The sequence below is a fragment of the Octopus sinensis genome, linkage group LG13, assembly GCF_006345805.1.
Source record: "Octopus sinensis linkage group LG13, ASM634580v1, whole genome shotgun sequence".
In the NCBI taxonomy this organism is placed as follows: Eukaryota; Metazoa; Mollusca; class Cephalopoda; order Octopoda; family Octopodidae; genus Octopus; species Octopus sinensis.
Genome location: NC_043009.1, coordinates 25,509,332 through 25,536,831, shown reverse-complemented (window position 1 = coordinate 25,536,831; position 27,500 = coordinate 25,509,332). Strand labels below are relative to the sequence as shown.

The following is a 27,500-nucleotide window of genomic DNA, read 5'->3' as shown; positions in this document are numbered from 1 at the left end:
ATCATCATTTAGCATCTGCTTTCCATGCTAGCATGGGTTGGACAGTTCAACTGAGGTCTGTGAAGCCAGAAGGCTGCATCAGGCCCAGTCTGATCTGGCAGTGTTTCTACGGCTGGATGGCCTTCCTAACGCCAACCACTCCGTGAGTTTAGTGGGTGCTTTTTACGTGCCACCCACACAGGTGCCAGATGGAGCTGGCAAACGGCCGTGAATGGATGGTGCTTTTACATGCCACCGGCACGGGGCCAGGCGAGGCCGACATACATATATAGCATATAAACTGATATTATTAAATTGATATACAATTTTTCACCCTCATTTTGATTTTAATTCATATATATATATATATACGTTTAAATATTTGTTGTGCAAGATTTTTTATGTGAAGTCGTGTGTTGAAACAGATATTGTTATATTTCGGAATGGTCATATTGCCAGTTTAGCCAATACAAATTACAAGAATGTATATAACCAGAAGATACAAATATTACAGGCATCCCCCCCACACACACACTAAATAAACATAGACGCACATAGAGATATAAGCATGCGCAAATGAAGACATACAATAGAAATACAAAATGGCTGACGGTTAGTAAGGAGAGACACAAGTAAGTGAGAAGAAAACAAAGGACCACTGATGCGGTCACAGGAGTGTGACGAAAGAACTCTGGCCGAAATAAGATTAAGATTAATGTAAAAAATAAATAGCACTGAAGCAAAATAACACCAAATATATAGTGCGTGTGTTTTTATTGGCTAAACTGGCAATATGACCATTCCGAAATATAACATATATATATATATATATATATATATATATATATATATATTATATATATATATATATATATATATATATATATATATATATATAATATATATATATATACATATACATATATATATGAGTGTGCGCGCATATATATGTGAGTATGCATAGATGCATGCACACACGTGTGGATGTGCATATGGACGTGTATGCACATCAGTGTGTATGTCCGAGTGTATGCTCACCGGTGTGTATATTAATATGCACACCCATGTATACACACTGGTGTTCACTTGTATTTATTAGTGTGCGTGTTTGTATAAAGAGGCGTACACACATACATACAGACACACACAGGGTGCACTTGCACCTCAACTCAAACACGTGTGCATATGTTCATGCATGTGCACGTGCATATATAATCATGTGGGTATGTACATGGGATGAGAGTATGCAGGTATACAAGCATGAACAAGCATTGGGGATTCGTGATTGGCAGTCCTGCTCATGGGATTTGGACGGTGATAGTGACCTTGGTGCAGGTGGCACAGGGGAGCAGATGGTACTAAGGTGGTATACATGGGTTGTTGGTGGACAGTGACTTGAAATGTACCAGTAAGACATACTTCTGGTGACAGCAATAGAATAGATTGTACTTCTTGTTGGTAGACGATATGCTGTTTTTCATGGAGGCAGAGCTGGCAATTAGGTAAATATGGTGGTGCCCTGCCAACAATAGTCGACTTAATGTTGGGTGTTTCACCTCAGAGTCACAGAGTCTCCAGAGAAAACGAGACAGGGAAGTAGACTTCTCTCTATCACTGGATCTGAATGACTGCATGTGCTAGGAGTATCTTCCCTTGATGTCATTGGCTGTCATACCCATATAATGCCTAGTAGTACTGTCAGATGGTGTAATAGTAGCTCTCTATACTACGGTCCTTGAGCGGCAGGATCCTTTTAAAGGACAGGTGGTTGGGTTTCGGAAGTTGCAGGTTAGGATTGGGCATTGTGAAGGTGCATTTTTACATCTGCTGAGGCGTCCAGTGTTAGATGCAATGTTGTCTAAGCTCACCTCGACATTATGGAGGTTGAAAGTTTGTACTACATATGGCTTCTGAGGAAATATTTCTTACATTATTTACATTTAATGGATATTTGTCCTCATTTTGTGTAGTGGTTAAGAGCGCGGGCTACTAACTCCAAGATTCCAAGTTCAATTCCAGGCAGTGACCTGAATAATAATAATGATAATAATAATAATAATAATAATATAATAATAATCATAATTTGAATGACAGCAGTTATTACCATAAAGTGGGCTGCAATTGGTCGAGGAAGGTCACGTGGTATCATATTTTGATGTTGGTATATACATATATGTGTACAAATGTATGTATGTATATATAGTCTTTTATGCTTGTATACTTCACAGTCAACCTTAGAGATTACATCATTTTGTCATGAAACCCTTCACCAATATCACAGTTGTGAACTCATCGAAAGCAGTGATGGAATTAATTGGTCAAATTCTTATGATGATGATGATGATGACATGATTGACTGCAATGAAGTGGAGTCTCCTCATCTAGAAGAGGTAAGAGAAACAGTTAATGATCTTTGTTTAGTAGATATGTGTTTATATACACACTTGTGTATATATAAGCATATGTATTTCTCTCTCTGGGTATATATATATATATATATATATAATATATATATAGATAGATAGATAGATAGATAGATAGATAGATAGATATAGATATATATATAGATATAGATAGATAGATAGATAGATAGATAGATAAATAGATAGATAGATTGATAGATATAGATATAATATATGCATGCATGTATACATACACACACACACACATACAAAGGGAAGTCAAAAGTTATCCACACTTTCATCATTACATATCTTGCCTTTTGCACATGTGTACTTATAGTTGGTACTATTGTGGTCACATGATCGAAGTTTGAGCCTGATTGTGTGTTGTATATATATATATATATATATATATATATATATATATGTGTGTGTGTGTTGTAACAAATGACAGAGACGGAATATGGAATATACAAGAAACTTTGTTGTTCACCACTTTTGATACAGCATGTTGTTAGTTTTAGTATTGTATAGGCATTTACACTATTTTCAGTTTTTAAAACACTTGTTTTATGAGGTATACCGTGTCAGGAATATTGTTTTTGGTGGTGTTGCAGACTATTTGTGGTTTAGTTTCAGATTTAGAATTCTTATAAAGTATTCTTCTTTTGCCTTTTGTAGTTGCTCATTCTTTTCCTTTATTTAGAAAAAGAAGAGAATATTTTCAATTTTTCTTTTCCACCAATCTATTTCACTGCATGAAACATTTCTAAGAGATTAAGCTTTGATTTGTTGCTTATGTACCCTAATCCAGTTTAATAACTGTGATCCTGTTTGGCAGATTTAATTCTCATCACATTGTAGGTGTATGATGCAGTAAATGAGATTCTATTTGTTTTTCTATTCATATTTGTATATTCCTTGTACTCAACTGATATAAATCCCATTCAAATGTTTAATAATAGCATTTAATAATCTAATAATTCAGCTTTTATTCAACCCTTGCTTGTTGACACTCATTCCACAACACACACACACACACACAATTCCTTCCTGGCCAGTAACTGAAATAGCCCTCTGCCCAACCTATACATCACATACATCTCATACAAACTTCTTACATATCTATGCTGTAACCTCAAATCTCTTGTTTTTCTGTTCCATATTGCACCACCTCTGATACTTCTAACACTTGGGCCACCACCACCACCACCACCACCATGGTTTTTATGGCGAACATCAACATCCTCAACAACAACACCAACAATAGCATAGTTACCAGGATGAGAAGTTGATAAGACAGCTACCCTGTTATATTGCTCTCACCAAACGGATGAGAGCAGAAACCTGGCTGTTTCATGGCACAAAGCTGGTCTCATCTTTGGAACCAAACCTGTCCATTATGATCCCACGAGAAGCAAGTCTCTCTCAGAAGATCGTCATAAGACTTAAAGTAAGTCATATCTTCATCTCTTAGACTTAGATATGTATGTATGTGTGTATGCATGAATATTTGTTAGCATGAATTTTGTGTGTGTGTGTGTAAGCACGTGTGCATGCATGTATATTTCTATGTATACATAAGTGTATGTATGTATATTTTTGCATATGTGTGTGTGTGTGCATAAATGTAGGTGTTTTTGTGTTATTTGTGAAGTAATATGTATTTGCATATGTCTGAGTGCTTATGTGTAAATCCATATATACACCACACACACACTCACATTTGCATATATGTATTTACACACACACATATATATGTATATATGTATGTATGTATGTATGTATGTGAGTGTGTATTAGTGAGTGTGGAGGTGCAATGGCCCAGTGGTTAGGGCAGTGGACTCGCGGTCATAGGATCGCAGTTTCGATTCCCAGACCGGGCGTTGTGAGTGTTTATTGAGTGAAAACACCTAAAAGCTCCACGAGTCTCTGGCAGGGGATGGTGGTGATCCCTGCTGTACTCTTTCACCACAACATTCTCTCACTCTTACTTCTTGTTTCTGTTGTACCTGTATTTCAAAGGGCTGGCCTTGTCACTCTCTGTGTCACGCTGAATATCCCTGAGAACTACGTTAAGGGTACACGTGTCTGTGGAGTGCTCAGCCACTTACACGTTAATTTCATGAGCAGGCTGTTCCGTTGATCGGATCAACCGGAACCCTCGTCGTCGTAACCGACGGAGTGCTTCCATCCATTAGTGAGTAAGCGTGAATATATTTAAATGTGTATGCACGTGTGCATACGAATATTTATACATCCATTATCATTATTATTATTATTATTATTATTACTATTATTATTATCATCATCATCATCATCATCATCATCATCATCATCATCATCATCATCATCATCATCATCATCATTATTGTTGTTGTTGTTGTCATTATTTTTGTCGTTGTTATGATTATTATTAGTTGCATAGTTGATACTGTGACCATGTTTTCTTCTAGTTAAACCCTTACCAACCGATACCTCAGTTGTTCCTCACCTTCAACATAGATTTGCAGCAACCAATCACAGTCCATTTTTCTACTACAAGCAATAATACATTTCCAGGTAACACACAGAAATGCATCTCTTCAACCAAAGCCATAGAAGTGTTTTTCCCATTACTGCTGCAGCTCTCATATTATTGTTGTCGTTGCTGTTGTTCTTACCAACATCAACTTGTTGTCTTGTGGGTTTGCCGGGTGCTTACAAAAAACATTGGTTATGTCATTCATTCACCTTTTCTCAAGATCTGTGTGTGTGTGTGTGTGTTGTGTGTGTGCACACATGCTTGTATGAATGTATATATATGTATGCATGTATATATACATACATACATACATACATACATACATATATATATATACATATATATATATATATATATATATCAAGAACAATCTTACTTAGAAATGGATGCGTGCGTTCCGTCACATAATGAATTAATAAATAAAACATATGCATATATACATACATATATGTACGTACCTACTCCTACATGTATATATACATGCATATATGGATACAGGACACCAAAAAAACGTCGAACACATTGAGAAACGAAAACATAAACACAAAACCAAGGAACTGGACATTTTTCTTAAACAACGAAAAAATAGAGTACAGGACAAATAACACAAGGAAAATTCCCCTTCTTCACTCGCCATGGTTTCATCTATTCTGCGTTTCGAAGGTGAAGGCGATATGCATCTTCGATAGAAACTTTCCTTCCCGTGAAAAGCAAATTAAATAAAATTTGAGATCTTTTTGTGGAGGGGTACAAATGGTAACAAAAACAGGACAGTTACTACAGTACAAAATAAAACAGGAGAATAACAAGACAAGAAGGGCTGTTAAGCCGAATGAGATAGTGTTACGAACGCTATTTTTGAGAGTGGCGAACCTTTGAAACGCAGAGTAGATGAAACCATGGCGAGTGAAGAAGGGGAATTTTCCTTGTGTTATTTGTCCTGTACTCTATTTTTTCGTTGTTTAAGAAAAATGTCCAGTTCCTTGGTTTTGTGTTTATGTTTTTTTGTTTCTCATTGTGTTTGACATTTTTTTGGTGTCCTGTACCCATATATGCATGTATATATACATGTAGAGGTAGGTACATACATATATGTATGTATATATGCATATGTTTTATTTATTAATTCATTATATATATATATATATAATATATATATATATATATATATTATATATATATATATATATAAAAATATATATATATGCGTGTGTGTGTATGTATGTATATATATATATATATGCATGTATATATGTGTGTTTGTGTGTGTGCCAGCATCAGTGTCTGTGTGTATGTATGTGTGTGACCATCGTCCATCTTTCTTTTCCTATTATTATTGTCTCAGAGATTTTACAGTAGTAGAAAAGACATTAGCATTTATTTCTATGTATATATATATATATATATATATATACTCATACACACATATGTATATTTATATTACATATATACATACAAACACACATATATATATATATATGCATCTGCGTGCACATGCACACACACGCACGCACACACACATACACACACACACGTGGAATTTTGACTGGCAACTGTTGGCTCTCATTGGAGCTCATCAATACAATGAAAGTCAAGATCATTAAAAACATTTAGGAACTAAACACGATTGGGTTTCTTTCTTCCTTTCTCCCTTAACAGTGAAGAGGTGTGATGATGATTATATATATTCCTTCTTTCCTTTCCTGTGCCTTAAACATATGTGTGCAGTATGTGTGGTAGTGATAGTGGTGGTGGTGTGTGTGCGAGTGAAAACAAAATCTCTTACAGTTAAGACAAGTTGTCATGTGTCTTAATAAGGGGCTGGTATCAGTAAAAAGCTTTATCTGCATGGAACCTTGCACCCCACGTCTGTATAAAATCTTGATATTATAAACTAAACTTCTGTTTCTAGATTTGCAGCTGTATTCCAAGAACCGTTCCTCACAATGGACTGAGGAAGCCATTCAGATATCCCAAAACCAAGGAATTAGCTTTAAGATAAAGCCACCCTCAAAGTAAGATCTTGTTTGTCTCTTATTATTATTATTGTGTTTATTGTTAAGGCAAGCTGGCAGAATAAATACTGCACCAGAGAAAATGTTTTGCACCATTTCATCTGGTTCTTTATATCCTAAACTCAAATTCCACTGACGTCATCTCTGCCCTTCATTCTTCCAGAGCTAGTGAAATAAGAACCAGTTCAGTTTTGGGGGACTATATGTAATCAACTTCCCCTTCCCCTCAAAATTTGTTGGCCTTTGACCAAAAATAAAAAGGAATTATCACTGTGAGTGTTAATCCTAAAAGAGCCGATTTATGTAATTAGAAATCAAAAATAAAAGATGGGACAGTCTTGGCTGTAATCATTCCAGACTACATTTTTTCAGGCTTGGTGTATCTTGACATGCATTGTCTAATGTGTCCTTCCTTTTTCTGTGTCAGCAGAGTAATATGAGGGAGGCTTGGCTGCTATAACTTGTGCAGTGGTTCTTAATGTTTTAAACTTTGTGATGCACTGGAGATCACACAAAAAATAATTATTGATGCATCAGTCATATAATAGAGGGTAGCCATTTGTTTTCTCTTTGGTAAATTAACTGCGCCTGTTCCTCTGTCATTCTTCAGCCTCTCAACACCTGACATAATGTGGTGGAAATTGAAAAAGGGCTCATCGTGCAATTGTGTGTGTGTGTGTGCTTGTGTGTGTGTCTGTGTATTTGTGTGTGTGCATGTGTTTGTGTGCGCATGTGTCTGTATGTGTGTGTCTGTGTGTCTTTATCTGTGTGTGTGTGATTTTGTGTATGTATGTGTGTGTGTAAGTGTGTGTGTGTGTCTGTGTGTGTGTGTGTGTGTTTATGCATATGGAGTGTATATGCATGTGAAGGCGCTTGGCTCAGTGCTTAAGGTATTCGGCTCATGATTGTAAGGTTGAGAGGACAATTCCCAATGACACATTGTGTCCTTGGACGAGACACTTTATTTCACGTTACCCCAGTTTAAAAGGGGCCAGCCTTGTCACATTCTGTGTCATGCTGAATCTCCCTTGCACATTACCTTCCCGGGCAGGGATCAACTGGAATCCTCGTCATCACAACCGATGGAGCACCAGTTGTATTTGCATGTTTGTATTGATGGGGAGAGCATATGGCCATTGGAAATCTGTATCAGTGGATTTCATCTAACCCATGCAAACAAGAAAAAGTAGATGTTAAAGCAATGATGATAATGACAAATATCTGTGTATCCATATGGTATATGTATGTGTGTGTATAATGTATATTCTTCACTGTTGTTATTACTGGGTTGGTGCATAATTATTGCGGCTTTTTTTCAACAAATTTTATTCTACAAAAACAATAACAACATGTAACAAAAACATCTTTAAATGATTATTCCGGAGCATATTCATCATCTACTTCAATTACTGCTTCCCATTTGCTTGGCAGACAGTCAGACCGTCAGACCGTCATTTAAAGATGTTTTTGTTAAATATTATTATTATTTTTTGTTGAATAAAATTTGTTGAAAAAAAAGTCTTCAATAATTATGCACCAACCCAATATTTACCCTGTGTGCGTGTGGTGGTAGTATGCCCATTTATGATGATTCTTCAACTTGATATTACTCTGTATCTAATGGCAGCAAGCTGGCAGAATCAGTAGCATGCCAGGCAAAATGCTTAGCAGTATTTAATTGATCTTTACATTCTGAGTTCAAATTCCGTCAAGGTCAACTTTGCCTTTCATCCTTTTGGAATCAATAAAATAAGTACCAGTTGAACACTGGGGTGGATGTAATCAACTTGGCCCTCTCCCACAAAATTGATGGACTTGTACCAAAGTCTGAACTCAATATTACTGTGTGTCTATGTGTGATGTATGTATATGATGCATATATATATATACAATATAAGGAAAATGAAGCATTTGAACACAGAAAAAAAATCAATTTATTTATATAATAGTCAATTTCATATCACCTACGTATGTTTCAGTTTCTTACCTTGATTCATATTATGCAATTCAGATTGCATTATGCATTTAAATGGTAAAAATCTCTTCAGGGTAAAAAATTGACAAATATTCGTTCACATCCTAATGGATGGAGAGTCTATTAATGATCTTCTCATTGGTCCACAGAATAGACAGGGATTCCTCGGAGCAGAGACAGCATCTCCTGGAAATTATATTGTATGGTTTCGTGTACCTTACTATGGACCAAGTTATGCTGTACTTCATTTTATTCTCCTTCAGTTGCCATACAAAATCGGCCAAAGATGTTGACTGTCTCTTATTGATTTGTCTTAAAGCTGGTGACATAGTTACGATAACGATTCTTACAAACACCAAGTAGATAGTTAACTCACTTTGTGATCATGAGTGCACCAACCCTCACATGTGCATATGCTCACATTTTCACAGATGCTTGTATGTATAATAGTTATGAATACAATACTTATATCTGATGCATGCATGCTTTCAATTATCATTTTATTTCATTTCAATCCAGATGTGAAACTGTGTATATGTTGAAGCCACCACACATACTGTGGGTGAGTATGCATATATTTGCACACACACACACACACAAACATACACATGTAATGAGAGAAACAATATTTCTTGTTATCATTATTATCATTATTATTATAATCATTATTATTATTATTGTTAAGGCAGTGAGCATTTCGTCCGTACTTACTCTCTGAGTTCAAATTCCACCGAGGTTGACTTTGCCTTTCATCCTTTCGGAGGCAATGAAATAAGTACCAGTTATGCACTGGGGTCGATATAATCGATTAGCCTCTCCCCAAAAATTTCAGGACTTGTGCCTACAGTAGAATGGATTATTATTATTATTATTACAGTTGTTGTTAAGGTGGTGAGCTAGCAAAATCGTTAGCGTGCTGGACGAAATGCTCAGCAGTATCTCACTCGTCGCTATGTTCTGAGTTCAAATTCCACTGAGATCAACTTTGCCTTCCATCCTTTCAGGGTCAATAAATTAAGTACCAGTTGCATACTGGGGTCGATGTAGTTGACTTATCCCCTTCACAGAAATTGCTGGCAAAGTAATAAAATTTGAAACCAATATTATTATTATTGAGTGAGAGAGCAGTGCATACTCTCAAAGTGACACTGGGGTAGAATATACGAAGCCCAGTGTACCCATCATAACTACCCGTCTGATAAGGGTACACCAGGCACATGCATCACAACCATATTTGTGCGACATGGTGATCTCATATCAAGATAAACAGCACATGACCTTGTAGATGGTGCCCAGTTAGAATTTTCTCTTGGTTGAGTCGCCCATCCTGCTCAAATAGTCCCTGAATAAGATTGTTTAAGGATGTTAAACGAAACACCCATGTTCTCAGATGTGAATTATCCAAATCCCAAAGAACTCCTCTCAACACATGGCTATGATGCTCCCCCACTACTTCTACTTGTGATCAGAGGTGCAGTTTTCATCAGCCACTAAAGGACATGCTCAACTGGTTAAGGTCAAACAACTGACAAGCAAACCTGTGGTATTGAGCAGAATATTTACTGTAGCCCATCTTTAATACCAAGATAAAACAAGGTACATGATAACACTTCCAATCAGTTAAGATCAGAAGCCATGAGAGTCAGTGCCAGGTACTACATCAGCTATTATTATTATTATTATTGACATTTTAAGCTAAAATTCCTCTAAAGTTGACTTTGCCTTTCATACTTTCAAGGTCTATAAATTAAGTACCAGTGAAACACTGGGGCTGATGTTATTGTCTAGTCCCCTCCCCACAAATTTCAGGCCTTGTGCATTTAGTAGAAAGGATTATTATTATTATTATTATTTTTATTATTTCATTTCCAGGACTGGCAGAAACAGCTGCAATGTATCAAAGGTAGGATGGCATTGATTCTATTATTAGAATTTATCAGATACACAAGACTCCAGACATTATTCTTCCTCCATCGCCCTCTCTAGTGTATGAGTGTATGTGTGTGTGTGTGATAAAGAGATTGTATATGAATGTGTGTGTATTAGGGTAAAGATCTGATAACCAGGGGCCTACAACTAGTAATCAGATGAACTAGAACAATCTTCTCATGGCTGGGCTATTGGTGAGTAAACCCTAAAACCCTACATAGTCTGCTTGATGAGAAGCTGGTTTCGGGGTCAGTTTGCAGGATGAGAAACAAAACCCGGCAAAGGGTGGATTGGTCATCCAATAATATATGTGTGCATGTGTGTGCACGCATGTGTGTGCGCACATGTATGTGCATGTGTGTATGAAAGCATGTGGCCTAGGGATTTGAGTAGTCGGCTCAAGATAATAAGGTTATGAGTTTGATTCCTGGGGACACATTGTGTCCTTGAGCAAGGCACTTTATTTCACATTGCTTTACTCCACTCATCTGGCAAAAATGTGTAGTCCTCTGCCCTGTGTTTCAAAGGGCCAGCCATGTCACATCTTGTATCACATTGAATCCCCCTAAGAACTGTGCTGAGGGTACACGTGTGTGTGGAATGCTCCACAAACAGTCTTTTCCATTGATCGGATCAACTGGAACACTTGTCATAACCAACAGAGTGCCAGTCAGATGTACATATATTTATTTCCTGCCACCTCTGAAGAGCATCATGTGTATTAGTTAACTGCCCTGTAACCTAATATCTAGTGTGAAACCTATTGGTAACTTTAACTGAAATGGATCTATAATATAGTATATTTTGATTTATATGTACATACATACATACATATATATATATATATATATTCACACACATGTGGATATATGTATGTGTTTTTGTGAGTGGACAAGCATGTGTGCATGTACATTTTTGTGTGTATGAAGATGTACATGGGAGAAGAATACCTGAATGTATATGCATAAATTTGTACCGTTTTCTACTTTCCAAGATCCTGTTAACAAAGATTTCCTTCTGCAAGTATCAACTGCTATTGGAAACAAATGGCAACTTCTGGCACAAGAACTGAAAGTCTCAGGGCTGGTTATGAAACGGATAAAGACAACTGCCAGTGATAAAGCTCCTCATGTGGCCTGTTTCAACATGTTAATGGCATGGCATAACTCTCTACCTGTTACAAGCGATAAGGTCAGTTATTGTAGCTATTATTGTTTAACCATGGGCTAGCTTCCCTTCAGTATATCTTTCGTCAAAAGCATTCTGCTACACACATATACATGCATAAACACGCGCACATAAGTGCATACACACTCACACGTGCATAACTTAAACCTTTGGCACATATAGGTGCATAATGGTCCCATACGCACTTTCTCTATAAGTGCAGGTGCACTGGATCGCAATGAAAGGGGACATAACTCATACAGTAACATAATGCATCTATAGTATGCTAAAGGTCAAAGCCACTTTTAACTCTTTTAGTACCAATATGTCTGAGATGGCCTCTGGTTCTTATATAAAATCTCTCATTTTAAAAAAGTTTTCAGATCCACATTTTTTAAAAGTTAGCATGGATGAAATGAGGAATTCTTGTAGTGGTATGCTATGGTCAGCCACCAAACTTCATTTGTGTGTAAGGTACCTTATTTCACAGGACACGGAAGTACCAAACTATCAGACAATTAGTTTATGAAGGAAACGGAAAAGCATCATCACTACTACCCAAGCACTGCCAATGTGTGGACATATGGAGACAAACACATACATATGCATGCACAATAAGGGCTTCCATACAGTTTCCATTTCTGATGACAGGAAGGGTTTATTAAAAAATGTAGTCCTGGATATACAAAAAGATATGAGACAGAATGGTCATGCTTGGAACAGCTTTGGCCACAGGCTAATATAGGTTGATCTGGAGTTAAACAACTACAATAACCGCAACAACAACAACAACACACAACTCAGTATTTATTTATATATATTTGAGTTCCTTAAAATATTAGGTTGTCTCACATGAAATGTTGCATTTGAAAAAAGAAACATTAAAATTGTTTTTAAAGTTTTAGAATATTCATTTATTTAATCAAAATATGATCCTTGTTCATTTACGACCTTCATCCAACATTCCTCTAAGGCATATATTCCATCTTCAAAGAATTTGTTATCTTTTACACTGATAAACTGTTTGAATGCTTCAATTACCTCTTCTTTATTTAAGAATGTTTTATTGCGTATAGCAAGCTCAAAGTGTTTAAATACGCGATAATAAGTTGGAGAGATATCAGGAGAATTAAGGAGGATGTGCCAAAATTTCATAATGTAGCTTGAGAAGTGTGAGGCCGTGCATTACAATGAAGCAAAATTGGGCCATCTCTATTCACGGGTTGCTTCTTTTTTAAGTTTTCATGCATACAATTAATTTCCTGACAATAGGATGTTGCTGTTACAGTTTTCCCTTGTTGCAAAAATAAATAATGAATAACCCCCTTTGTTGATCACCATACAGTGACCATCAACTTTTTAAGGTTGCAATGGCGGTTTTGGGTAGTGTTTTAGTGATTCTCCTGCATCTAACCACTGTCCTGTCCTCCTGCTGTTATCAAAGAGAATCCACTTATCATACATAATGAGTTGATACAAAAATGGTTCTCTTTCCAACCGAGAAATCAACATGGAACACACTGTAAGGCATCTGTTTCTTTGAATCTCATTAAGTTGATGGGGAACAAACCTATCCATATTTTTGACTTTTCCAATTTTCTTTAACTGCCAAGAAGCAGTTGTGGGAGATATCTGGAGCTCTGATCCGATCTTTTGGACCGTTGTTCTCAGATTCCATTCAACCAAAACATTTAATTCATCATGCCGAATAACTGATTTTGGTCTCCCTCTTGGTTCATTTTAAAGGCTGAACAAAATCTTTGGAACCATCTCTGAACAGTTATTATGTCAACAGAATCGTTACCAAAATCCCACTTGATGTTTTGTAAAGCTTCAGTGGCAGAGTGACCCAACTTGTATTCATACAAGAAAATCAATCGGTTATTGTTCAGTTGTCAACATTGTTATAAGAGCTGTGGGTAGCAATTTTGAACAATAGAATTGTCTTGAAAGAAAAAGAGTTAAGACTTAACACAAGCATATACCTAGGAACTCATTATATATCCATTTATAGATGACTCGTAAGAAACCCATTTAAAATAAATTTCATGTGAAACAACCTAATATATTTATCTCTTATATATAAGTTTGGATTTGTTTTTGCAGGAATAAAACCCTGTTTTGAAACCAATATTGTAATATTTGGGAAAAATCACATTTGGCAAAGCCTATAAACACATTCACCAGTTGTTGTTTGTCTATATTTCACCAACCATCCTCACAATGTTTCTCACCTCACCACTAACACATGTATACATGCAGGATTTGAACTCTGTATATGTCCATGTGTATATCCGTCTGTAAGTTTATGTGTATATGCATGTGTCTATTTGTATGTATATTTTTATGCATATATGAATGTGTATGAAAAGGCTACAAATTAGTGTGGTGTAAAATATATTCGTGGACATAAACATCAACAGCTTAGGAAATTCATTGGCAGGAGCTCCAGGACAGCCCAATCATATCAATTTCGTCAACTGTTCAGTGACGGTCCTTCAAGATTGGTTCATGCATTTTTGTGATATTTTTATTTGTTCGGGAGGTGGACAGTTGTCCTGAATGAGGTTGGCCTTCAAGCAACAAGTGACCATTCCTAAAGTATGAAAACCGCTTGTGAACTTATGTTTTGCTCATGGCAGCAATGTTATAAGCTGTCTGAAGCATGACAGGCTGTTTCAGCCACTGTTTTCCCCAGCAGAAAACAGAATTTCACGGAAACAGGCTGTTCCATCATTTCAGCCATCGCAAAAATCAGTGAACAAAGTAGAAGCACCGCTAAACAAAGATTGCACAACGTGGCAGTAGGACTACACCCGATGCTGCCAGAGGGTCACATCAACTTGCTTCTAAAGGCAGAAACCTGAACTACAACAGGCTTGTCCCTCAGAAAACATTTACAGTTACTTTTGTGTGCCTCCTTGTACACTGAAACTGTTTGATAAAAACAAAATTCCAACATTTCAGGTAAAACCCCTTGCTTCAGCTCTCTCAGTCCTTGGCTACCAACAACTTGCAGAACAATTAAACACAAGAGAAGAAGAGTACAGTTACAAGTGTCAAACAACTCTCTCTGGTAAATATTCAGGAAATTTTTTTAAATATTTATAATTAATTATATTTTGTTAATTAGCAGCTATCTATACAGGGCCTTGCTTTGTTTCTCTCACACTTTAACCCTTCATTCCATTGCATAAAGTTGCCATCTTCTTTAATGTAACCTCATTCAGTTAAAGGGATCTTAGTTTTGCAAGCTGCATAGCAACCTCACTGGTGCTGGTGCCATGAAAAATGCTCAGTACTTGTTGTAAAGTGGTTGGTGCTAAGAAGGGCAGGCACCCAGCTGTAGAAAACATACCAAAGCAGACTTTAAACTAATCAGAACCTGTCAGAAAATTGAACCCATGGCAACTGGGAGCATAGACATCAAATGATGATTATGATGATGGAATAAATATCAATCACACGCTTAAGCATAGAGATTAGCCATCACTTGTGTGAGAAAGTGGCATGGTATCATGTACCAGTCTTGCTAAAACACCAGTGTTTATGTACATTCAATGGATATTTGTCCTCATCTTTTTTGTTGTTAACACATTTTGGCTGATATACCCTCCAGCCTTCATCAGGTGTCTTGGGGAAATTTTGAACATGGGTTCTCATTCCTAAGGTATTTTTCAGGTCACCTGAATAATAATAAAAACATCGGAATGAGAACCCAGGTTCGAAATTTCCCCAAGGCACCTGATGAAGGCTGGAGGGTATATCAGCCGAAACGCTGTGTTAACAACTAACAAGATGAGGACAAATATCCATCAAATGTAAATAATGTACATAATTTTTCATCTTTTAAATATAGAACAGGTGTTTATGTTGTCAGAAGCACACATAGATACCATTTTGTTGTCTCTCCCACTCTTTGGCCCCATAGAACATTGTGGAAATGACAGTTGGAGAGCACTGGGTATGCAACTTTTTACAAAAGTATGGCATCTATGAATCACAGATGCCATATTTTCTTGCAAAATTTGCCTACAATGTCCTTCTAAAAATGCAACAACCACCTTATTGAAATCTCAGAACTACAAAATAATGTCTAACTGATTTAAAACAATGTGAATAAATAAGTTTTACATTTGATAGAAAACTTCGAATTAATTGAATGCATAAATTCCATGGTTTTTTGCAGATTGTGAGAAAAAGAAATTCTTTGATTTCCTTTGCCGTTCTAAAGCTCTGGCAATCAGATGGCAAGAACTGGCCACATACCTGGGTATTTCAGAAGAAACACAGGTAAACATTGACAAACGTGTCGATCTATCTCTTCGAGAAAAGTGCTTTTCTGTCTTGGAATGTTGGCAAAAATACGATCAAGAACAACTCCAGAAATCTCTCACAAAACTCGGTTACCAGTTCCTTGCTTGTAAGTATTCAAAATCTCAAGTTCCAATGCATTTTCATAGGGTTTATGCTTTCAGTTGCTACAGACATGTATATCAGTGAGTTCCCTGTGTTTACATTTGAAATAAAAATGGTAAGAACTTTCAGGTCTCTCAGCAGAAACTATAAACGGGGGGAGTAATACCATGGTTCTTGAACTGGGGATAAGAAGCTTGCTTTGCAACTGCACAATTTCAGGTTCTGTCCAACAGAATGCCACCTTATACAAGTGTCTACTACAACCACGGGCTGACCAAAGCCTTGTGAATGGATTTGTTAAACAGAAATTGTGTGGAATCCCATCACACATACACAGAGACATCTATTTGATATTATCATCATTCGAAGTCCATGTTCCATGACGGCATGCGTTGGATAGTTTGACAGGATGCATTGTGTCCAAAGACTGCATCAAGCTCCAATATCTACTTCGGCATAGTTTTTATGGCTGGATGCCCTTCATAACACCAATAACTCTACAGTATGGACTGGGTACTTTTTCTCGTCACCTGCACTAAGACTGCCATGCAGTTGACAGGACTACGAGCCCTGGGGGAAATGTGTTGGAGAGAGGGGGAGGGGTTCATCTTCATGCTAGGGGACAAGGGAAAATTATAGAAAGAGGTGTGCAGAGCAGATTCCTGATGAAGGATCTGCATGGCCTGTCAAATCCAGTGAGTGTAAAGACAGAAAGATTAGAAAAAAGTGTATATTCATGTCAGTCTCCCCACCCCATCACAACCAGTGCTGGTTTGTTTATATCCCTGTAATTTAATAGGTTGGCAAAAGAGACCAATATAATAAGTACCAGGCTTTAAACCAAGTAGTAGGGTCAACCTGATTGAGTAAAACCCTTCAAGACAATGCCCAAGCATGAATGAAACATGGAAAAAAAAATGAAAGGAAAGACAAAAGATGAGTCTGAAGACAGGGGCAGGGCAGTGCCCATAACATTTGCAGGCCCTCCAAACTTGATACCATTAATACAGTAACACCCTTCATCAAAAATTACCAAAATCTTTTCCACCCACATTTTATTAATGAGAAGACAAAACAGGGGTTTGTATCTATGTAATTCTTTCTTAGCCATGGTTATTCGGACAAGTTTAAAAATTCTAAAGCAGGGAATGGATAACCTTTTTTGAGAAGTGGGCCACATTAAGACATGGTTCATCATCAGGTGGACTGCACTACTAATAAAATTAAGGGTTATCTTTTGTTAGGGGTGCCATTCAGAAAGTCTGTGTGTTGCAATTTACCAAACACTGTTTTAAATAATCTTAATTTAATTAAGCATGGTAATTTGTCTAAGACCAACCGACACCACTACACAGGGTAAGTGGGTGTGGCTAACACCTAATTAAAATGCAATATATGAAGAAGTAGGTGTGGTTACTGCTAAATTAGAGTGATGTATATGGCCAGAGGTGTGGTTAATAATTAAAATGTCATATGGACAAGAGGATATGGTCAATGTTACATTAGACTGATGTATACGAATGGGGTTGTGGTTAGTGTCTCATTAAGCCAAGGAATATGGATAAGTAGGCGTGGTTAATGTCTCAGACAAGGGTATAAGGATGCATATATGCAGTTATACAGTTAATTACCAGCTTCATATTGGATGTTTTCTATATTTAACTAATTTAACTAATTTTCATCATTTGATCATTAACAACCTTTATATTTCTAAACTGATTTCAGGCAGAGTTCCTGCTTTCAACCAGAAAACTGAAATACCACCACCACCTCCTCAACCAACAACCACCACCACCATCACCACCTTTGATATTATTCCATAACAACCAAAGTACTCAATTTGGTATCAAAGGATTATTTTTCTGTTTTGCTAGTTTGTTTGTTTCTTTGGATTTTTGTGGTTCTCGTCACTGTTTAAGATTTTGTTCCAATTGTTTTCAAATTTGGAATATGGATTAAATGTTGTCTACTAATTATGAAAATGAGGTTCGTTTTTTTTCTATAAATCCATAATTAAAAAATTATTAGCCTTTAAAATTTGCAAAATTTGGGTATTTTAACCAATCAGAAACAAGTATTTTACACATCACCATGGTGATAAACTGTATTTCCATAGTAACCAAAGATGCTGCACATGCACACAAGGAAGAGAAGAAGATAAGACAAAGATAACCTTTTAGAAAAATGTTTTTTCTCCATCATAACATATGAATGAGAAAGGAAAGGGTGACAGATGAATAAGGAAGGAAGGGGTGATGACAAACTGGTAGTGGGAGAGTTTCAACTCTGTGTGAGTATATGTGTGTGCGTATGTAAAAGGAAGATGTGTGTGTGTATGTGTGTGCAATGGAAGTGGGATGGTGAATATTCAATGCTGAAAATGAAAATAAAAACAGCTTTTCAACTTTGTGTGAGTAGTATGTGTGCGTAAGAATGTCTTGACATGCTGATGCCCCCCCCCCCACTCCCAATGATGGAAGAGGCAATGAATGCACTGTTTTCTGATTGGTTGAAAATTATCAAACGATGAACACCGTAACGTTTTTGCAAAATTTTTCTGGAATAAACGAATAGGAAATTTAGATCCAGCATCAAAAGTGACATCTATATGATACATTGAAAAAAAATTTTTAACGATAATTGTAAAGAGTAACGAAAACCATACAGATTGGTTTCTTTGTCTACAAAACACTACTTGCTCCATTCATAGTTACTGAAGAAGAAAAATAAAATATTTAAAAACAAATATGGTGATTATTCTATTTGTCAGATATTGATTTATTTCTTGTTAATGGGGACTGTTAATTAGAATTTAGTTTCACAGTAAATTGAAGACTGTGACCTCCATTTCACTGTTGTTGGTTTTCAGTTTTACATCTCATTCCGCCCCACCCCTTCAATATCAGTAGTGGTGGTGGAGGTGGTGAATGTTGGGGGGCTGCTTTCTTGGGAAAGTGCCTTCTACTACAGCCCCTGCCTGACAAAAGACTTGTGAGCAGATTTGGAAGGTGGAAACTGAAAGAAGCCCATGTGTGCATTTATGTGCTTGTGTTTATGTTGCATTTGTGTCACTCCCACTGTTTGACAACTGATGTTGGTTTGTTTACATCCCCAGAAGAGATCAACAGAATAAGCAAAAGATTTTTAAAAAAGACAAAAAACAAAAACAAGTACTGGGGTTGATTTGTTCAACTAAAACCCTTCAAGGTAGTGCCTCAGCTAGGCCACAGATCAATGAGTGAAACATGTAAAAGGTAAAAATTAAATAAATACATCCACAAATTGCAACAACTTCAGTAAGATAGCATTTTAACTTTATTACAAAAATATCGAGGCCCTCTGTTAGCTGTCACTGTCATCATCTGACCATTTGCTTACAAATATATTTGAAGAGTCTGTCACACCACTGTCATCTTCTGATTCACTTTCCATGCCTTCATCATTCTCATCATTGTCAGACGAACCCTTAGATTTAGAGTTCTCTTCAGCCCTTTTCCGCTTCAAGTGGCTTTGTTTTAGCAGGTACTGCATGGTGAATTCATTGTGTTCACAACTGGAGGAGAAGATAGGAACAATATTTTGATTTATAACAATGAAACTACTACTAACAATAACAACAACACAAATAATCCTTTCTTCACAATGGTATTAGCGCGAAACAACAAGGAGGAATAAACAAACTTAAGGTTAGTTAATATGTTTGTGACATATTTCAACTTCTAAAGGCTATTTTACTGTAGTTACCATTGAGAAAAATTTTCACTTATAGTAAAAGATAATAAAAGCACCATATCTGGTTAGTATCTTCCCTTAACAGACTCTCAGAATCTTTATATTTCCTCAGCAGGAGATACCAAAGAGAGATTACTTGAGCAGATTCTAGAGTTGTAGCTTTATCATGAAATAGTTATATTTCAACTATCCTAAAGTTTGTTTATTCCTTATCACAACTTGGTGTTGATTCCATTATATTTGTTTCAAACAAATGGTCCATGAGAGTGTAGCAAGTCATAAAAGGCAACAATTATGTTTGTTCGAGCAAATGCCCATATACGAATTCTAAACTTTCATCAAAGAAATCTTTCACGAAATATGGCTCTTAGAATTCGGATATGAGCAGTTACAAAAACTCTGATTTTTAGGAAATTAGTGATCGTAGGATGTTACTAAACTCCATGACATTCACTCCTTGAGATATTGGTTATTTTTTATGCCATGTCTATAATAAAAATCCAACAAGACTTATTTGAATTATTGTGAACTCTAGTAATTAGTATGAAGGATTAGCTAGTGTGAATTGTAAGTTGTAACTCTCTATGACAAAATGACTTTACTTTTCCAATTGTACTATAAATGCTAAATGTACATAAATAAACTAAAGTAGTAATTATTTTCTCTTTCTTCACGTTCTTCAACTTGTTAATGAAATTTATTTCTGCAATTATGAAACTGAATTTTTTACAGCATTTGTATAGTGTTTATGCATGCATAAAATGTCTGTTAGCATTTCAGAGTATATATTTCTCACTATGGCGTTTATGTAGCTGGAGTCAGGATTTATGTATAATGATAACACTTATAAGTAAGTTATAAGTGATGTGTTTATCAATATATATTCCTTCTTCAAAAGTAAAATATATCTATTATCTATTTCCAAATAAGAAACATATAAAAGTAGTGTTACACAAACAGTAGCCAAACCGGCTATAAAAAGAGCAACTCAGTCACTGATGTTGACTGTTTTAAGATAAAGCTATGGCTTTAGAATCTGCTTGAGTTAACTCTCTTCAGAATCTCCAACTGAAGAAAGCTAAAGAGCCAGAAACAGGCCTGGGAGTCTGCTAAGGGGAGATACTAAGCAGATATTACACTTGTTACTATAAATGAGAATTCTTTTCCCCATGGTAACTGGGTGAATTTGCCTTTAGGAATAGAAACATGTTACAAACATATTTTAATTAGCCTAAAGTTCATTTAATCTTTTCTTTATTGGAGACAAAAGGCTCACACATTGGCTATAAAACCCATCATAGAAAAGAAAATTACAAAACATGTCAGGATACATAACTACATACGCATATTACTATCATCCTCATTTAACCCTTTTGATACCAACCTGGCTGAAACTGGCTCTGGCTCTGAGTACAAATGTCTTGTTTTCATGAGTTTTGAATTAAAATCTTCCACCAAACCTTAGTCACAATTTAAATTCCTAACACTAGCTTAATGATAACTAAGTTATTTTACTAAATTCTTTGTTAGATTTAAATTAATTGAAAGAAACACAGAGCATCTCAAAAGAAATATGGTAATGAAAGAGTTAATGTCCATCTTTCATGCTGGCAAGGGCTAGAAAACTTAACAGACTGTGACAAGCTGGAGTACAATGTCAGCTTTGAAATGGCTTCTATGGCTGGATGTCTTTCCTAATACTGACCACTTTAAAGAGAGAAATGGGTGTCTTTCCCATGGCGCCAGCACTCACAGGACGGAGAAAAAGGTAAAACCTCCTCAAATGAGAGAAGTGAGTAGCAAGAAGGTTGGTTTAACTAGAAACCAGGTGTTGAGAAACTAAGAATGGGTGTCGTAATGAACTGAAGGAGAACAAGAGGAAATGATCTGATGGAGGAAGAAATGGAAGATTTTACCAAACACAAAAGTGATAGATTTTGAGAAAAACAACACCAGAATTCCATCAGTGATGAAAAGACTTTGATGTTCAGCCAAAACTGAAGGTGCTGACAGATAAGTTCGAAGAAGCCAATTTGCTGAAGGGATCATGAGGTACCCGGCTACTCACTCGGTGATAAATTTGCATTTTTGTGTAGGATCATCATCATCATCATCGTTGTCGTTTAACGTTAGCTTTCCATGCTAGCATGGGCTGGATGGTTTGACTGAGGACTGGCGAGCCAGAAGGCTGCACCAGGCTCCAATCTGATCTGGCAAAGTTTCTACAGCTGGATGCCCTTCCTAACGCCAACCACTTTGAGAGTGTAGTGGGTGCTTTTACATGCCACCGGCATAAGGGCCAGTCAGGTGGTACTGGCAACGACCATGCTCAAAAGGTGTTTTTTACATGCCACTTGCATGGGAGCCAGTCCGATGGCATTGGCAACGACCACGCTCAAATGTTGTTTTTCATGTGCCAGTAAGGTGTCGCTGGCAATGATAGATTATCTATATCTATTTTGGATAATAAATTATTAACTTGTCTTTGTTAATTTTATATGTTCTGGCCGATCCCTTGTTTTCACAAAAAAAATGGTTAAATTGAAAGGTGCTAAAGTACCAAAATGACCACTCACATTTTACCAATGTCATCATACTTGATCTTGGTAGCTTTCTGTATTGACCGCAGTGTGGCCATAATTGAAGCAGACCGTTGTTTTAAGGCCGGCCCATGGGAAACAAGAAGATGTTCTAGCCAGGTGAGATAATATTGTATGTGAGCTGACTGTTCAATCTGACCACTGATGAAGAACAGAAGTTTATCGACGTAAGTGGAGTGGAGATTCTGGCAAATAATCAAAACTACAAAGAAAAAAAGAAAAAAATCCATTTTAGCACAAAACAATTTATATTTCCCCCATTTTTTAAAATAAAGTTTTTTTTTTCATATTGGTTACCATGAAATTTTTTATACACTTATGAAGCGAGCAGGTATTATTTATGGATATTTTGGCAGAAGTAATATCTTCTGATCTGATGACCTTTTGACCTCTAGGTTTTAGAGGTCATAAGGTCATTAATTTTGTTTCTCTCAAAGGCATTGGTAGCTAACCCTCTTGGTACCGACCTGCCAGACACGAACCCTTGTTTCTGTGACACTAACTTCCCTATTTTAAAGTGATCTAAATTAAAATCTTCAACCAAATTTTCATTTTAATTCATAGTTTTAAAACCAGTTTAATATTGTCAAAGTCATTTTATTAAATTCTTCAATATTTTCAAAAATTATTTAATGAAATAAAGGCAGTATATTACAATAAAAAAAAAAAAAAGGAGCAAAAGGTTTAATGCCATACAATAAGATAACAGTTATGCAGTGGCCCAGAAATTTAATTTGAAGAACTAATTACCGTAAATCCTTGAGTATAATCTGCATTTTTTCCCCAAAATTTAAAGGTCAAAATCCCTAGTGTGTACTATATACGAGTTCAAAAATGAAAATATTTTCTAAGCAATGTCCGAGTCTCTATTTGCTGTCCGGCAATGTTTATTCAGACGCATTTTGTGATGTCAGGCGTGAAAATACCTTAAGCTAAGCCTAAAAGCAATGAAGTCATAAAAGAATCATCCATAACTTGCAGTAAGCAACATTTATTAAAATAAAAGTATTCAGAATAACATGTAACAAAAACAATTTGCAAACATATTTACAATCCCATTATTGTATTACGCATGCACAGAAGTGTTTGTTTGACTAGGAGCTGCTGGCTTAATTATGCACAACTCAAGTTAGAGAAGGGGTGCATATTATACACAAGATTTAGGTTTTTTAGAGGTACAGCCCCCTACAAATCCCCTGCGTATTATACTCAAGGGCAGACTATACGCGAGGATTTACGGTAACCAGAATACCATTCTGCTGGCTTAGTTGACATCGAAACTTACCATCATTGAGTGGGATTTGTTCCAATACTTCCTGAATGATGGGATGTTCATTGAGGCGGAAACTGAGCATGAGGGCAGCTGAATAATCTTTTTCTTTTAAGGTGTGCCGTATCTTGTCAGGAGTGATGTCTACTTCAAGTTCGAATGGATCGAATGTAAGGCTGTGATCGAGTGAATAGACAAGAAGACCCTCGGTTGAAGTTGCTGCCCATGCACGACCTGGTTGATAAAGAAATAAACAGAAATCATGTTAACAGTAGTGAAAGCATGTGGCAAAGTAGCTAAGGAGCTGCACTCATGATTACAAGAGTGTGGTTTCAATTCCCAGACCAGCAGTGTGTTGTGTTCCTGAATAAAACACTTCATTTCGTGTTTCTCTAGTTCCATCAGCTGTGAGTAATCCTGTGAAGGTCTACTACCTTATCCAGGGGAAATGTTGTCATCTTTTAGCATTTAAACCGATCAAACCAGGACCAAATATTTTAACTGATTTAAGTTCAAACTGGCCGGATCTAGCTTCTCACACCTCCCCCACAATGCCATTCTCAAAATAAAACAATCATGTCATTGAAATCTTGAAGTTACAAGATAATGCAAAAGTAATTCAAAACAATGTGAATAAATAAGCATTTCTTTTGACAAAATAATCTGAATGCTAAAGGGGCCACCTTCTTTAATGCAGCCCCATTTGGTTGAAGAGGTCTTAGTTTTGCAAGCTGAATAGTAACTTCATTAGTGCTGGTGTCATTCAAAATGCTTAGTACTTGTAGAGTTGTTGGTACTAGGAAGGTAGGCATCCAGCTGTAGATAGCATGCCAAAGCAGACTTCAAATCAATCAGATCTTGTCAGAAAATTCAACCCATGGCAACTGGGAACAGAGACATCAGGTGATGATAATGATGATGGTGAAACAGACATCAATCAAGTAACTGGCCCCCAATGAATGCTAGAACTTAGAACTACAAAAAAAAAAAAGAAAAGCTTTATAGGCACTGGAGTGGCTGTGTAATAAGTAGCTTGCTAACGAACCACATGGTTCTTGGTTCAGTCCCTCTGCGTGGCATCTTGGGCAAGTGTCTTCTACAATAACCTCAGGCCGACCAAAGCCTTGTGAGTGGATTTGGTAGACAGAAACTGAAAGAAGCCCGTCGTATGTATGTGTGTATATATATATGTGTGTGTGTGCACGCGTGCATATGTTTGTATGTCTGTGTTTGTCCCCCACCCCAACATCGCTTGACATCCCCGTAACTTAGCGGTTCAGCAAATGAGACTGATTGAATAAGTACTAGGCTTACAAAAATAAGTCCCTGGGTTGATTTGGTCGACTAAAGGCGGTGGGCCAGCATGGCAACAGTCAAATGACTGAAACAAGTAAAAGAGTAAAGAGTTATTTCTACAAACAGAAACAGACTGGGCAAGGGAGAAACTGCACCATGTCTTCACCACTACACTGCATCCTATACAACAACTCGCTCACTGCAGGTTACACTGCACAGTTTGGTCCTCAACCATGTGGCACTATGATACAACTGGATCCCAATAAATAACCAAGACATTTGACTTGTTTCAGAGTTGGTGTGTATCCTTTTCCTTTCAAAGCAGGAATGCAGTCCAGAGCATGAATGAGTCTAGGACGTTTACTCCCCCATAGACAACAACCCTCTAGGACAAATACTCCTGATGTGTACCGTATTTTCCTGTGTATGAGCCGCTATTTATCAAACGCTGGTTGTTGCCACCCAAATATTTGGAAGTTTTTAAAATATATCATCACACCACCACTGACCACTTCCCAGCCCCACACCCTCGTTTTGGGATCACCACTACTTTATTGTCTCCCCTTCTTCCTAGCTCTCCTGTGTGAACCCTCCGTCTAGCACTCACCATGATAGATTGCTAGCCAATACACATTATTTTCTCTCCTTGTTTTTTTCTGGGTTCCTTTCTGTGGAAGAGCGTAGGCTCGAAACGTTAAAGACTTTTTCACTTCCTGATGTCTACAGCACCTGTCTTCATCTTTTGTTGTTTTTTTTTTTTGTGAATTCTTCCCCTATATATATTGTATGTACATGCACATATAATGTGCATGTATAGTAATGTCACTCCTTGGAGAAGCCCTAGGAACCTTTTGCGGAAGCCCAGTTGAGAAATGCTGTTGTAAACTAATTTAAGCCATAATAATGGACAGAAATCCATAACAGAATAGAAATGATGGAAATGGTTTTACCTGTGGGAGAGAAGCGAATACAGCAAACTCTAACTTCTGCCTTCCAATGTCTGGATGACATGTCTCCTCGGAGAACACCAGGTAAACTGATACTTTTACGTGTGCCATCCTCTTCTTCATCATCAATGAGTTCAATGTTACCCCATTCTGTCATTTGTCTTTTGTCTAAAAACTCCTGGAAGAGAATAAAAAGAAATTTAAATAAATACAAAAAAACCCGACCAAGTATTAATGCCTATTATTCTGAAATAAATGGCAAACAAGGAAAAAAAAAAAAAAACCACCCAAGACATCCAAGTTTCTTCTGACACCACAGAATGAAATAGAGGAAATTTGAGACTAAAAGAGCCATCATCATTAGCAAGACCAAACTACAGATTAACAACAGAACTGAATTGCTTACTACTTATTTGTTACAATAACAATCTTATCTTGCACATGCAAAATAGCTCTCTTTATACATAAATAGCAGAACAGAAAAGTCAGCTTCCAACCTCGTATTTCCAAAGATTTCTCGAAAGAAGGAGATTCTAACCGCAAAATAATGAGGTAAAAGATAAAAAATAGAAACCATCGACTTGTAGTGTTTCTTATACCTCACATTGTTTTGCGGGGTTTTTCTTATAAAAAATTGATATCATTAGGCTGTTCAATCAATCAGTATAAGATATAATTATCAAGGGAGACAACCGCATACCTGGTTCTTCCTCTTAGTCGTGCTGTATCATTTCAGTCTATATTGAGGCGACAAGTTTCTATTCTGCAAGCATCGTTGTATTACAGCCATGAAGAGCAGGTATTTAATAATGCCATCAATTCAATCCACCCAGCTGTATTTAGTGTTGTTCAGAGTGATATAAATCAATAGCTCAAAATGATAAATATAATAAAGTGTTTCGATGTGATTACACAACTGACTCACCTGGACACACTAAGATAACACTTTCAAATGATTTAACATATTTTCAATGATCCAGTATATTTCCTCACCTGTTTCAACCAGTGTCGTCATTTTTAGTCAGAATTCACTTATTTGTAAGTAACACGCCAAGTGCTGGTGTGTTGCCTAGAGGTTAGGGTGTTCCACTCACAATACCACAAAAGCAGTTTCAATTCCTGGATAGAGTGGTGTATATATTATTCTTAAGCAAAACCCTTCATTCATGTTGCTTTAGTCCACTCACACACATTGGAAACTGGGGCACAGGCCCTGCGAATCCTATGTCTTTTGACAGCAACGTC

At 36.7% G+C, this 27,500-nt stretch overlaps 2 protein-coding genes across 4 annotated transcripts in view; one reads left to right on the top strand and one right to left on the bottom strand.

Moving 5' to 3' along the window:
• The window catches only part of LOC115218602, a 151,289-nt gene extending 132,798 nt beyond the window's left edge, over positions 1–18,491 (top strand). Inside the window, exons 28-37 of the mRNA XM_036508232.1 lie at positions 2,208–2,369; positions 3,652–3,834; positions 4,838–4,943; positions 6,818–6,920; positions 9,415–9,457; positions 10,768–10,798; positions 11,819–12,015; positions 14,959–15,067; positions 16,181–16,414; positions 18,136–18,491. Of these exons, the coding sequence (XP_036364125.1) occupies positions 2,208–2,369; positions 3,652–3,834; positions 4,838–4,943; positions 6,818–6,920; positions 9,415–9,457; positions 10,768–10,798; positions 11,819–12,015; positions 14,959–15,067; positions 16,181–16,414; positions 18,136–18,233 (1,266 nt within the window). The 3' untranslated portion in view covers positions 18,234–18,491. The remainder of the gene's footprint in view (positions 1–2,207; positions 2,370–3,651; positions 3,835–4,837; positions 4,944–6,817; positions 6,921–9,414; positions 9,458–10,767; positions 10,799–11,818; positions 12,016–14,958; positions 15,068–16,180; positions 16,415–18,135) is intronic.
• Positions 18,492–19,702: 1,211 nt separating this feature from the next.
• LOC115218658 (periodic tryptophan protein 2 homolog) overlaps positions 19,703–27,500 on the bottom strand; it is a 103,473-nt gene continuing 95,675 nt past the window's right edge. For all 3 annotated transcript variants that reach the window (XM_036508231.1, XM_029788585.2, XM_036508230.1), the window contains 4 exons: positions 26,259–26,433; positions 24,028–24,246; positions 22,719–22,944; positions 19,703–19,963 (listed from right to left, as the gene is read on the bottom strand). In XM_036508231.1, the coding sequence (XP_036364124.1) occupies positions 19,753–19,963; positions 22,719–22,944; positions 24,028–24,246; positions 26,259–26,433 (831 nt within the window). In that variant the 3' untranslated portion in view covers positions 19,703–19,752. The remainder of the gene's footprint in view (positions 19,964–22,718; positions 22,945–24,027; positions 24,247–26,258; positions 26,434–27,500) is intronic.